General features: G+C 36.4%; 1 protein-coding gene across 1 annotated transcript in view; it reads left to right on the top strand.

Annotated features, from left to right (window-relative positions):
• COL11A1 (collagen type XI alpha 1 chain) overlaps positions 1-7,813 on the top strand; it is a gene marked incomplete at its 5' end in the record, with an annotated part of 287,402 nt that extends 279,589 nt beyond the window's left edge. The window contains 4 exons of the mRNA XM_083358489.1: positions 320-432; positions 1,953-2,021; positions 5,165-5,398; positions 7,223-7,813. Of these exons, the coding sequence (XP_083214615.1) occupies positions 320-432; positions 1,953-2,021; positions 5,165-5,398; positions 7,223-7,369 (563 nt within the window). The 3' untranslated portion in view covers positions 7,370-7,813. The remainder of the gene's footprint in view (positions 1-319; positions 433-1,952; positions 2,022-5,164; positions 5,399-7,222) is intronic.
• Between the last annotated feature and the right edge of the window lie 6,159 nt (positions 7,814-13,972).

Below are 13,972 nucleotides of genomic sequence, written 5' to 3'. Positions count from 1 at the left end.
TCAAGGGGGAAAAAAGATTGATATGGATTAAATCAAGGGGGAAAAAGATTGATATGGATTAAATCGAGAAAAAATCAGCACTATCTCCTGCTTATAAGCCTGGGTCTAAAATAAAGTGCTGCTTGTTACCATGTTTGTTCATTTGGATGTTCCTGCCAGGCTCTCAATAACAATGTACAGTATAGTTCAGGAAAACATTAAAAAAATTTCACAATAACATGGGATAAAGGTTATTATTTAAAACAACTCATTTAATCAGCAGTTAAGTCTTGGAATCGATCAAATGAATGATATTGGGGTTTTTTGTTTTTTTTAATAGGAGAGTATTGGATTGATCCTAACCAAGGGTGTACCGGGGACTCTTTCAAAGTATACTGTAACTTCACAGCTGATGGGGAAACTTGCATCTATCCAGATAAAAAATCAGAGGGAGTAAGTACCGAAATAGTACTTCTTGGAAATAGTTCTTGCTTGAATCAAGATCATAGCTAAAACAAACAAACAAACAAACAAAAACGCAGTCCCTTTTTTATCTGGCTTGATTAAGTGTGGCTTTTCAAGAAAGCAACCAGATAAATGTATATATTCAAACCTTATTTTTCTTAATATAAACATTTGAAATATGTCACCATGCTTTGCTGAACCAAGAATTATAGGGTTCTGCTGAGTTCTCAGTTCTGCTATACATATTTGTTAGGAAGATCCATTTACCTAGTGTTACTATTTATGGAAATCAAATCACCCCTTTTGGATTATTGATCATCATAGTGAGGTTATTCCAGCCATAATATTTTTTTTAAAAAAAACAAGTAACTAGACTTAGATAAATCTTTTACTTGCTCTAGCATGGATTCTCATGTTTGGAATATTATTATAAAATCAAATGTTACTGCTCTTCAGTAACTATTATCAAATCAAATGTTACTGCTCCTCAGAGTGCATTACACTTGGAGCAGGGTGAAGGTAGTCCTCAACTTATTACTGTAATGGAGCCCAGAATTTTTCTCATAAATCATGGTGGCCATAAGTCGAGGCACCCACATGACTGGAATTGAGCTTATGGCTTGTTTTGCAGCAATCAATATGCAGGCACTATAGTCATTAAGTGAATGTTATGCTCATTAAGGGAGCCCATGTTTTTTTGGCAACAAAAAAACACCTGAAAAAGCAAAAAAAAAAACACAAAAAAACCCATGCAAGCATCTTGGTTATATGATGGCGGCACATCAGCCATAAAAATAACCCAGTTGCCAAGCACTTGAAATGCAGTCATGTGACCGTCGGGGGTGGGGTGGAGGCAGCCATTGGAAGTCTAGAACCGGCTCATAAGTAACTGTTGATGTCTGCAGTAACTTTTAATGGTTACTAAGCAAGCAGTCATTAAAGTGAGGGTTACCTATATAAATCTTGTCAAATAGGTAAGAGCAGTTATTGGCATCCACAAAGCAGAAGAAAATGTAAAAGTCCTAAGAAATTGCAAAAAAAATATATCTAAAAGCCTCCCTTTCAGACACTGAATGTGCGGAGATAAAGAGATCTTTAAAGACCTATCTTTTATCTCTGCTCGTTGTTAATGGTCCGTTCCTGTGCCTCACAAGAAGATACAAGTGACAAGAGAACCAAAATGTAGTATTTGAAGAGAGCAAAATACTGTACAGTACCATCTGGGCTCACCCAGTGCCAAAGACTGCAAGCACAATCCCTTTCCCATAGATCTGCTGGAACAATCTAATCAATGTATTTAGTTATTTAATATGTTATCTGAGAACTTGATAAAATTTTCTCTGCACAACTCTAAATATAATTAGAACTAGGCAGAAAGCCCAGGCTTTTTTTTCTTTTCATTTTTTAAAAAAGAGATTAATTTAGCAGTGTTTATGTAAAACTCGGCTAATTCCCACTCATTTCTTGCTGACACAATTAACACTTGCGATTTCTTTCCTCCCTTACAGTTTAGGATTTCATCCTGGCCAAAGGAAAACCCTGGAACCTGGTTTAGTGAATTTAAGAGAGGCAAACTGGTAAATTACCTTTTGGTTTTTTTTTACTTTAGAATTAGCATGCCAACCTAAAGGCACAAATCCTGTAAAGTTATCCTGAAACAAGTGTTGCTTTTTTTGCTAACACACAAAGTGTTGCATGCAAGTAGTGACTTTTGTGGGGAGATTCAGCATGAAGATACTCTAGGCCTCCTGCATCTTCAGGGGAAGAAAAAGGCCTGTGATTTTCTGAATAAATGATTCTGAAAACTCAGGTAGGGCAAAACACTCTGGGAATATTTGTAATTTTTATCAAGGACTAGAAGCAGATAAGAAATCAGGCTTAAATTTCAGTGCAGGAGCAGACAAATATTTTTAGTCAAGTTCTAATCAAAGCAAGACAACAAAGAGTTATCCATTGGGAACACATAGAAAGTAATATTAAAGCAACTAGAGGATGGGATCATAACAAAATGGCCATCATTTTGGGATCCTAACAAAATGAGCATCAATACCTTTTTTCTTCCTTTCTTCCTTCCTTCCTTCCTTCCTTCCTTCCTTCCTTCCTTCCTTCCTTCCTTCCTTCCTTCCTTCCTTCCTTCCTTCCTTCCTTCCCTCTCTCCCCTCCCTCCTTCCTTTCTCCCTCCCTCCCCTCCTCCCTCCCTCCCTTCCTTCCTTCCTTTCTTTCTCCCTCCCTCCATCCCTTTCTTCCTTCTCTTGCTGTGAAAGATAACATAAAATGTAGTACTTTGAAATGACCTCTTTCAGAGGGCCATGTGTAGTTAGACAAAAGACCACATGTTTAGAGAGAGACTGCATTTTACATTAGAGGAATAGATGTTGGGAATTCCTCTTTTCTGCCTTTCAAAAACATTTTGTGTGACAGCTAAAATGTCCAAAATATATAACTTTTTCCATGCACTAAGATTTTAAAAAGGACCTAAATGTAGACTAGAACTAAATAAAACTTCATGTTTCTAGTCCATCTGATTTTCTATTGGCTACAGAGAATCTGTTACCTCAAACCAAAAACTTTAGATATCAGAAAAGAGTGGAAAAATGTTTTTCATTTAGTTATTATATTTTTACAGATGAAAATATATGCTTGTGAGATTTTCATGTATCAAAATAATTTGGTTGTCTTTGGATAATGTATACTTTGGCCTGAGTAGGAAAGCAGGTATCTATCATTTGCCAGTTAATTTTGGGCGGTCATGCCAGTTTCATTTGTTTTCAGTCTTAATCTGTACCATCCAAGTTCTGGAGAAGTCTGTGAGTTTTTAAAAAATATATATCCAATTTTTGATAGTTGGTTTTTCCTAATCTATCAACTTTTATCTTGTAGCTAAGCAAAAAATAATACTGGCAAATTTAGAAGAGTCACTCAGATATGACTCAAAAAGAATTCCACCCCATCTTCTCATTTAAATCTTCAACATGAGAATACCGTATACCGGTATGTTAAAATGACCTCATTCCTTCAAAAGTTTCTCAGATACTGTGCCTTTCCAAACGGTTCAAATTTTAGCTGAACATTACATTTCTTTAGTGTCTTCAAGGCACATACTTTCATCATTACATCTTAGTTATGTCCCTGTAAAACCTGCATCCAAAGTAACTCTGCATCCCCTGTGGCTGTTTTTCAAGTGCCACGATAAAGGAAAACAGTGTTTCTTCTGTCCTCTGCTGGATCCTTTAATATAACATTCTGAAATTAATTATACAGAGCTCTTTTCTAGTGATATTTACATGCAGGTAGTCCTCAACTCATGATCATACTGGAGCCTGCCCATCAGTTGTAAATTGTGACAGTCATAAAATGGGTCATCATAGGATCAGCCCGATTTCACGATCTTTTTTTTTACCTTTACTTAAGCAGGGACAATGGTCTTTAAGTGAGTGCCATGGTTGTTATGTGAACCAATGGTTTTCTAATGATGTGGTTTTGCCAAAAACCAGAAGCAAATGCTGGTCTTCAGCAAAGCTGTTCTTAAATGTGCTCATGTGACAGTGCAAATGGTCATAAATGCAGCTTGAAGTTTAGTGAGTGTAGGGGATGGTCCCAACTGTCAAAATTTTGAATCTAGGTGAAAAGGCTAGGTCCATTATAACTTTGAATGGTTGCTAAGTGATCAGTCATAAGTCAAGAGCTATCCAGAGGTAGACTGAATACTGATCTCTGGGTCACACCACACTGTACATAATGCTGGTAGCTACTTGCATTTACCTCTGTTTATAGACTTATCTGGATCAGAGATTCTGTTACAATAGGGCAGAAATGGGCAATATAACATAATTTCATCCGTTATGTTCATTAAGTAATGAGTTATACAGAGTTCTTCCATACTCAGAAAAAAACTAATTATTATCTGTATTATCAAGTATAAGTTATTCAGATCTCTATACAGACATATGCCTGTACAGGTAGTCCTCGACTTAAAACAGTTTGTTTAGTGACCGTTGAGTTACAATGGCACTGAAAAAAAGTGACTTATGACCATTTTTCACACAATCTTTGTAGCAGCCCTGTGATCATGTGATTCAGATGCTTGGCAACTACTTATGACCGTCACTGTGTCCCAAGGTCCCAAGGTCATGTGATCCCTTTTGCAACCTTTTGACAAGCAAAATCAATGCAGAAGTCAGGTTCACTTAACAACCCTGTTACTATCACTTAATCCACTGCAGTGATTCACTTAACAACTATGACAAGAAAGGTCGTAAAATGGGGCAAAACTCACTTAACAAATGTTTCACTTAGCAACAGAAATTTTGGCTCCATTGTGGTCGTACGTTGAGGACTACCTGTATAGACTTTCGATAGAGGAAAGCCTAGGAATGGTCTCCCTCATGTGGGAAAGCAGATACCTCAGAATTTAAATTTACTAAGAATTTAAACTGTGTCCTTGGGAGAATGCTGTTTGGACAAGGTTATCACATATTGTTTGCAATGGTTTTCAGCTTCTGATAATAAACAGGCAGACTGGGTGCATAATCATAGCTTTGCTTAAAGGAAATATCTTTATTGATTCATTGCCTGCATTCTTAATGGGACAACAAACAGGCTTATGTCAGCTGATTTATACGAGGCCCGTTAATGTGTTTTGCTGTTGCATATTATCTTGTTTTGCACTTTGAAGAGCAAATTTATATATAGCTGTTTGCCTTTTTTTTAATCTCCTTAGCTTTCTTATGTGGATGCTGAAGGCAATTCTATTAGCATGGTCCAAATGACATTCCTTAAACTACTAAGTGCCTCTGCCCGACAAAACTTCACTTACAACTGTCATCAGTCAGTAGCATGGCATGATGGCTCTTCTGACAGCTATGACAAAGCATTGAGGTTCTTAGGGTCAAATGATGAAGAGATGTCTTATGACAACAATCCGTACATCAAAGTGCTTCATGATGGCTGTGCAGTAAGTATAAGCCTTGGACATTTTTTTCCATCTTTAGTTGAGTTTTGTATTCAAATGAATTCAGCTTAATGCCTTTCTTGCCCATATCTGTTTCTTTCTAAACATATTCTTTCATTTTTGTACCTTGTTCTTCGCAGTGTCAGTCTGTTTAAAGAATAACCCTGTAGAAGGGGGGGGGAATGTAATCCATAATGTAAGGCAAATAAAAGACAAAAACAATCAGACAGCAGGCTTCTGTAAATGCATTGACAAGGGAAGTCACTAGAGGAAAAAGTAAGGATTGGAGATAGCAAATGGAAAACATTTGTACTTTATTGTGTACTGCAAAAAATGAATAACAGTAATATTGCAAATGAAAGATCCCTTTGCACGCTTTAATACAACATGTGTCTAAAACAGAAAATAGAAGTGAAAGCAGTGCCAAACTGTCTAGTTTTTAAAAATTCTATCTTCGTTTCTGATGAGCTACTGTTTGAGTTGGCACTGGCATCTGATAGTTATAGAATGATATTAAAGAATGTCTTAGAGACTTACACGTTTCCCAGGTACTGAATCATTACTCATTACAATCCCCACTATATTACATAATTTCATTTCTGTCTTGGAATTGCTTCTTTAACATCCAAATATTGAATTTGGATATGTAGTGAGAAATGTAAGGTAGGTAAAAGCAGACCCACGGGTGCAAAATAGGTGGCACCTGGCAGAGTGCTAGTGCTTCTGAGAAGGATCTGGGAATCCTGCAGAGCACAGATTAAGCAAGAGCCAGCAGGGTGTTGTAGCTGCCAAAAGAGACAATGTATTTGTGGAATCACTGAATCACTAGTCTTAAGCTGGATACGGTCCCCAGTTCTAGTCCTTGCAACACAAGAAGCTGAGAAACTGAGAAAGGCTGCAAGGAAGAGCAACAGAAATGTTGAGGGACTTGGAGCTTAAATCTGATGAAGAACTAGGTATGGTTAGTCTAAAGAAGAAAAGGCAAGGGAGCCTTAGCAGTATTCAATATTTGAGGGTCTGTCACAAGAGATATTCTCCTCAGTCCACAAAAGTAGGAGAAGAACAAATGAGCTTTTGGAGCTTTATAGAGGGAGATCCAATCACAAAATAAGGAGAATTTTTCTGACTGTGAGAGGTATTAAGCAATGGAACATCCTGGCTGCTGGGGTCGTGGGTGCTCCAACAGAGGAGGTTTTCAACCAAAGGTTAGTCAACTATGAGAGCCATTTGTCTATCCTGCGTAGGAGTTGGACTAAAAGTGCTCTAAGATTTTTCCAACTCATTATTCTGTCATTCTCTAATTCTGTGCATTTAAATGAGCCATGGTCCTTTTCTCTCTCTTTTGCTCCAACCACCCTTGACATTTTTTTTCTTTATTCAATACCACCTCCCTCCTTTTCTCTTGTTGGCAGAAATAGCTAGATACAAAGCAAAGACCTTTCTTCCCTGTTCCTTGAAAGCTAGTTGAGACTTGGACTAGAAGTGATATGTCTTTAGCACACTATTCCTTTGCATGATGATTTTTGACACTTTATCTAACCTTCATTACTACACTGACAAGTGAACCAGGGATGATAAATATAGATAATTATATTCACCTGGATTGTTCTCCGAAGTACTTAGTTAAGTTGCTACTTTTTGGAAATCTAGTCAAGATGCAAACTGACATTTCAGTTTAATTGGAGAAGAAATATCTCAGTCAAAAAATTCAACTATAGTCTTATTGGCTACACAACTACCTCCTTAGATAAACATAGACCATTTAAGACTCTTCTGATCTTTGCTGCATCAACAAGTATATTAACTGAATGTTATTTTGTTTTACAGTCAAGAAAAGGCTATGCAAAGACTGTTATGGAAATCAATACTCCCAAAATTGACCAGCTGCCTATCTTTGATGTGATGATTAATGACTTTGGTGATCAGAATCAGAAGTTTGGCTTTGAAGTGGGTCCAGTCTGTTTCCTTGGTTAAGTTTAGAGTAAAGAGCAAATCTTCAAGAAGAGAAATGTGCTAGGTATCACCATACCAATTCACTTGTGCCATGTGTAAGTTTTAAATAAGAATGGAATAGATGTGTTTCACCAAATATGTATGTCTTTTTTAGAAAACACCCACTGACTGCCCTTTTTGGAGCAGAATCACATGACTTAAATTTATTTGGCAAATGATGAATGATCCTGTATCACCGACAGGCAAGTTCATCTTATGAATGTCCTCCACCAACCTATCCTTCTTTACCCACCTATGTTCCTTTTTATTTTTATTTTTTTGGTGCTGTAAAATTGAATGGTGCTCCTTTTTTTTACAACGTAAGAGGTGCTAAGAAGATATGTTTAATAAACTGTAATTATTCTGTGTACAGTACAGTGCTGTCCAGTGTCTGTTTCTAAAACTTGCATGCATCCCTGAATTGCAACTGGCTGTTACCTTATCCTAATTTCAAAAATCACATTTCAGTACCGTGTATGTATTATGAAAAATAAAGCTGTAATTTCCAATGAAGTCCCACTCCATATTTTTCTGATTAATAATATGACAATGTACCGTCTTTGTATATATTGGTCTCTAGAGTTGTGTTATTTGAAGTCAGTGACAAAACCTCAGGTCCAGGCAGAACTGGAAACAAAGGAGCAGCACCTTTTTGTGCTACAACTATCTTGCAATAAGGAATTCCAAGAAGGATCCCAAGGGCCCGTTGAGATACTCCCACAAGATGCCATACATCATTTCAAGACCATAAGCAAGTTGCGTTGGTTGGTGGTGGTTATCTTTCACGTTGGCATGGGAAAATGTGCTTTGTTAAATTAAATGCGCAAAAGATGCAAGGAAAGGCCCTGTTGCTCTAGCGCAGTCTTCGTACTGTATTCTGACAATATGGGGAGTTACAAGCCAGATGGAAGGAGACCATATCTGTGGTTCATTCTTCACTAAAGGCATTGCCTTCAGCATGGGAGTAATGCTGATTTGCAGAAAAGTAGCAGCGTGGTTGTTATGTCTATGGATGCCTCTTCCAATATTTCCACGGCGTAGGAACAAAGTATACCAGTTTCTGGCTGCCAGATCTTTTCCTGTGATGTCAGAAGGGGCCCTTGAGTATAATGAATTAATTTCAGTAATATAATTAACTAGTCTATAATTAATGACTAATTGAAAATCTCAGAATTTTTTTTTCCATCTGGATATTAAAAGTAGATTCTGCACAATTATTTATGAACTGTGCAACTTTCTGGCACATTTGCTAGGTATACCTAAATAATATATGAGCAGTGCCTGCATTTGTCACACTAATGTCTAGTTTTTATTCTATCTATTCTCTCAGTGTCATTGTTTACTTCTGAAACTTCAGAACAAAGACTCTTGCCCCCGATATTTTCCCCCCTCTTGGGCATATCTTGATGCCCAAGGGGAAAAAGAAGAAAAGAAATTTAAAATATATTGCCATTGATTATATCAAATGGGTAACTACATGTCTACCAGAATTCTGAAGTTTGTAAGCCGCCCTGAGTCTTCGGAGAAGGGCGGGATATAAATGGAATTAAAAAAAAATCTTAGTGCAGATAAATCTTTCTCCATTGGTCATATTAAAGATAATGGTAGATCAGGTGAAGGGACTTACATCCTGGCCACTTGGCTAACTTAAACAAATACCACATTGCAAATGATGGAAATAGTCGATGCAGCACTATAACTTCAGATTCTGGATTTGTATTGATGGAATCTATTTGCTCTTCCAGCACAGAAGATACACGAGTGTAAACTTAAATCTGTTCAGGTAACCTTCTTGCTGTATTGTGACAAATAAGTCTAGGTCATGTGATTCTACCTAGTTGCCAAGCAACCTATGAGAAAATTGCTAACCATGAAGCTTTTTTTTTTTACTCAAGCAGTTACAATTTGCAATCTTATTTTTTTTCCTGGCCTCAAGGGTTTTTTTTTCTGGGTGGTCAAACATAGATATTAATTTAATACAAATCCTTTTGTACTTATTTCTCATAATATATGTAAGACTTGAAAAATATTTGTTACTATTTCTTATATAAATCTGTTTAAATTAATTGATACCAGATCCCACTAGCTCATTTTCTGCAGTTTTTAAGCATGCAAGCATTTTAAATGTAAAAGAAAGTCAACAATTTGCTGTTTGGAATTCCTTTTCTAAAACCAAAGTTTGTTAATTGTCACCTGAAAAAAAATAATATACATTTTATTAATAAAATCAATTCCTGTCTCCATGGACTGATCATTCTGTTTTTTAATCCTACAGGAAATGCTGTGTAATCTTCAATAACACAATTAAATTCTGGCTGTAGGTAATCTATCACATAAGCCACAGAATACAGATCAAAGCCTCTTGTAAATATTCAGGTCAAAATCCTCATAAATGGAGTAGGAGGAGTGTGTTAAATCAGTTTTAATTTCCTAAATGTCACCTTCAGAAAGCTTTGTTTATTATTGATGAAGTTCACAAATGTCTGCCTGAGTCTGGGGAGGAAAAATATTATTTTGACCAATTTAAAACAATGCAAACAACTTTTAGCTTCTTTTACAGAACATGTTTACCAAATTAATCTACTTTCTCACTTAACATTGATCCCTAAACCATAACAACGAGATTGGGTATCCACAAAAAACACTTAACAGAAAACCTTGCTAAGGTGGGAAGGCACTTGTTCTTACTTGCCTTGTTGTATAAACTCAAACTGTAGATCAATTATTAGAATATCACTGAATAGTTGCTGAAAGTCTAAATGTTAAAAATGCACCATCCTTAACTGGACTAATGTGCTATCAATAAACTGCTGCCAATATCACAGCGGTTGTGACACTCTACTAACTCACCACTGCTGCTATTCACCATCAGGCCCATTCACCCAAACTATCCTGAGTGCAAACTGATCTGGTTACACACATAGATATACACAATATATGTGCTATTATGTTTCTGAAGGCATGACTGGGAGTCTTTGGGAAAGGTGATTAGCAATGGGTGAAACAACAACAACATGCCAAGGCATGGTAGAATCTGGCACTATCATTGCCCAAACCAAACCAGAAGAAATTTCATAATTACTATCCATTGCCTATTAAATATTGCAGTGGTCCAGGGCTATCAAATGTGACTGCAAAACACAAATGACCACTAGATGGCAGCAAATATACATTTAAAAAAAACTCTTTACTACCATCTCAAGGTTATCTGGATTCATGCGCTTTAACCTTAGCGAAATCGTTTATAGAGGAGCTCAACTGCATTGAGGCTTTTTTCTCATAGACAAATTAATTAAACATTAAATTGTGTTTCAGGCTATGATGAAAATCAAGTGATTATTTTCAAGAAGAATAATATACAATAAAACGAGAAAATAAGGGATGAGTTTAGTATGCTGGCTGGATACCAGTGCTAATATTAGCTGCATTTTGGCAGAAGCATTGCCTCGAAACCCATGTCAGCTGAATTGTTCTGTTTGCCAGAAAGTGAAAATGGCAATTAAGAAAAGGCATACATTTTCCTCCATGAGCAGAATTGTTATTCTTGAGAAAACCTGACTTTATTAAATTCTCTGTCAAAAATAGACTTTGAAAGAGTCAAACGGAACTTAATCCTTAACCTTTTTGCAATGAATGGAACTAAGATTTTCAAAATTATTAAAGGGAGGAGAAAGCATTTATATTAAGGTTCTGGTGCTTTATATATATATATTTATTACTAACACAGTAGTCCTGATCCAGAGTCTAAGTGTTTTTACAGTTCCTTTTTCCAAGAAAAAAAAGAGAAGATTAATCTCTGGAAATTAATCAGTCTGTTTCTAATCACATCCCTTGACTGTGTTTTTAACTCATATACTCCATTCTGTGGTTCACATTAAAAAGTAAAGCCGCCTCTGAAGTAAATCTGAAGCCTGTAACTTTTGGGGACCCATTCATTAGAGCAACAGCATTGTATGGAAATAGTTTGCCATCACCTTCTTAATCAAGGAACTATTTCAACCAATTAGTTCAATTTGCAGTTTGTATTTTTAAGGAAATCTGGGGACTTTTTTTTTCAACTGCAACCCTTTATGTACACAGATTTTCCAATAATAGCAATTACAGTTACCCCCTGATTTAGGCAGCTTCAGACATAATTCCCACCTCCTACTTTGACAAAAAACAACAACTGCTAATTGGTTAAGTCTCTCACTGTTTATGTTCCATAAATGTCTTGTTGACATCTCTTTTTTTTTTGCTTACTTCTTTCATGCAATACTCAGGAAAGCTCTTGGAAGCATCTTTCATCAGTGAACAAGGTTTGTTTTTGCATTTTTTTCTTAACGTTGTGTCCCTTCATACCCCAATGTCCTCTGTTTTAGAACTTGGAATATTTTGCAGAAAAGCATATTCCTCATTACAGGGTTGTCATCTCTTACTGAAATTCTTAAGATTCTGATTAATAGCCAAGTTCCAGTGTACAAATGTGAAAGATAAGACATTTTGTATAGGGGTGTGCAGAGTACCAGTTCTTCAAGCATCTTTAATGGGGGAGAATTCTTCAAATATCCATTGCTTGTGAATATAAAATGCCAAATTTCATTGAAATTAATTAGAAAATATTTGAAGGTGTTCAGTTCAGAACTACAAGAAATGGCTGAGTTGGGTGACTTCAGTTAAACACCCAGGGTAACTGCCATAAATTAAACTCATGGGTGGGATTCATTGTTTACACATCTAATGAACTAATATACAGCATACTGCCAATTTGAAAACATGATATAAATGTACATATTACTGGTTTACAAGATTTTCTTTTATCCAGCGGATCCAAAATAAATGCATAACATCTCACATGCAGGGATTATATTTGTTTGCATGTGTCGAGGGATGTTATATTGAAGTTCCATCTTCTGAGAATTGAAAAAGGCCCTGTAAATGTGAGATGATTGGACTCACTCTATTAAATATATTTGTAATACTCCAATTTGCATTTATTGCTTTGAGTTTGTAAATTCTATGGCTTAAATAACATCCTAATTTGGAATCTGGTTTCAGTTCATTAAATTTAAATAGAAGCAATACCAAGATGGATTAGTATTTTTTTTTAAAGAAAGAAAACTTTACTAATTTAAACTACAAACTGCTGCATAATGTCAAGTATAGAACACTCTATAAAAACTGAAGAGACTTGAGAGAACTGTTTATATACAACATAGAACTGAAGTGATTACAACTACATGCAGCAAAACATTATAGCATAAATACGAAGCAGAAGAAAATAAAAGATAACCAAATACTATGCAACTATATTGTTAAGCTAGCGGCACAGTCCAATCAACCACAAGCACTTTTAGTTTCAATAGTTTCATGGCTAATTAATTAATTTGATTCTTATACAATCCTGCTTGGTACCATTAATGCAACATCTGGAAATCTATAAATTTGGAGAAGGCTTAGACAAAATGTAGTAATCCTATGGTTTAGTTGTATAGCTTTAGGAAATGGGATCCTGCGTAGTGAAGAGGATACAGTCCTTGACTTACAACAGTTCATTTAGTAACCGTTCAAAGTTACAATGGCACTGAAAAAAGTGATATATGACCATTTTTCACACTTACAACTGTTGCTGCATCCCTGTGGTCATGGGATCAAAATTCAGATGCTTGGCAACTGACTCATATTTAGGATGGTTGCAGTGTCTAGGGATCATGTGATCATCTTTTGCCATCCTCTGACAACCAAAGTCGATGGGTAAACCAGACTCACTTAACAACCGTATTACTAACTTAACAATTGCAATGATTCACTTAACAAATGGGGCAAGAAAATGGGGCAAAACTCGCTTAACAAATGTCTTACTTAGCAACGTAAATTTTGGGCTCAGTTGTGACCGTAAGTTGAAGACTACCTGTATAAAATTTGAAAAGTGATTATTGGACTGCCACCAGATAACTTCATATTCCCAGTCTAAGGTTTGCCTTCTTAGTTTGAGAACATCAGCTTAAAAAATCACAACGCAGCCTTATTTTTTCCACTTCCCTAATTGTCACAAAGATCACCAGAGCCAAAGGTTTGGGGTGTTTTTGCTTTCGAGGCATTGTTGATTCCTGACAACTGCTTAGATTAATCCCTGCAGTTTTCTTGGCAAGGCTTTAAGGAAGTGGTTTGCCCTTGCTTGCTTCCTAGGGTTGAGAAAGAATGACTTGCCCCAGAATACTCACATGCCTTTGTGCCCAAGATGGATCTAGAACTCCTAGTCTCCTAGTTTCTAGCCTAGTGCTTTAACCACTATATCAAACTGGTGCAGAAAGTCAGCCAGACTGAGCTGAAGCTTTATTCCAAATTCCGTTTCAAGGTCTCAGCCCCGCCCCCCCGCAGGCAGCCACTGAATTTGCTATTTTGTGTGCAAGTTGCCAACCCACATTCCATTGAGTTAACAAGATTATTCTTAGTCTTGAATTTGTACCTGGACTGGAAGGACAAATGGCATTGTGCATTTGAACCACAAACTTCTCCTTGTGACTTTCACTTAGAAAAGAGTAACGATATCTGATGGCAATAATTATTGACCACAGCTGCTTTTGAGTGGCATGAGGTTTTCCC

This window comes from Vipera ursinii (genome assembly GCF_947247035.1).
Source record: "Vipera ursinii genome assembly, chromosome: 3".
In the NCBI taxonomy this organism is placed as follows: Eukaryota; Metazoa; Chordata; class Lepidosauria; order Squamata; family Viperidae; genus Vipera; species Vipera ursinii.
This window is presented reverse-complemented; position numbering and strand designations above follow the sequence as displayed.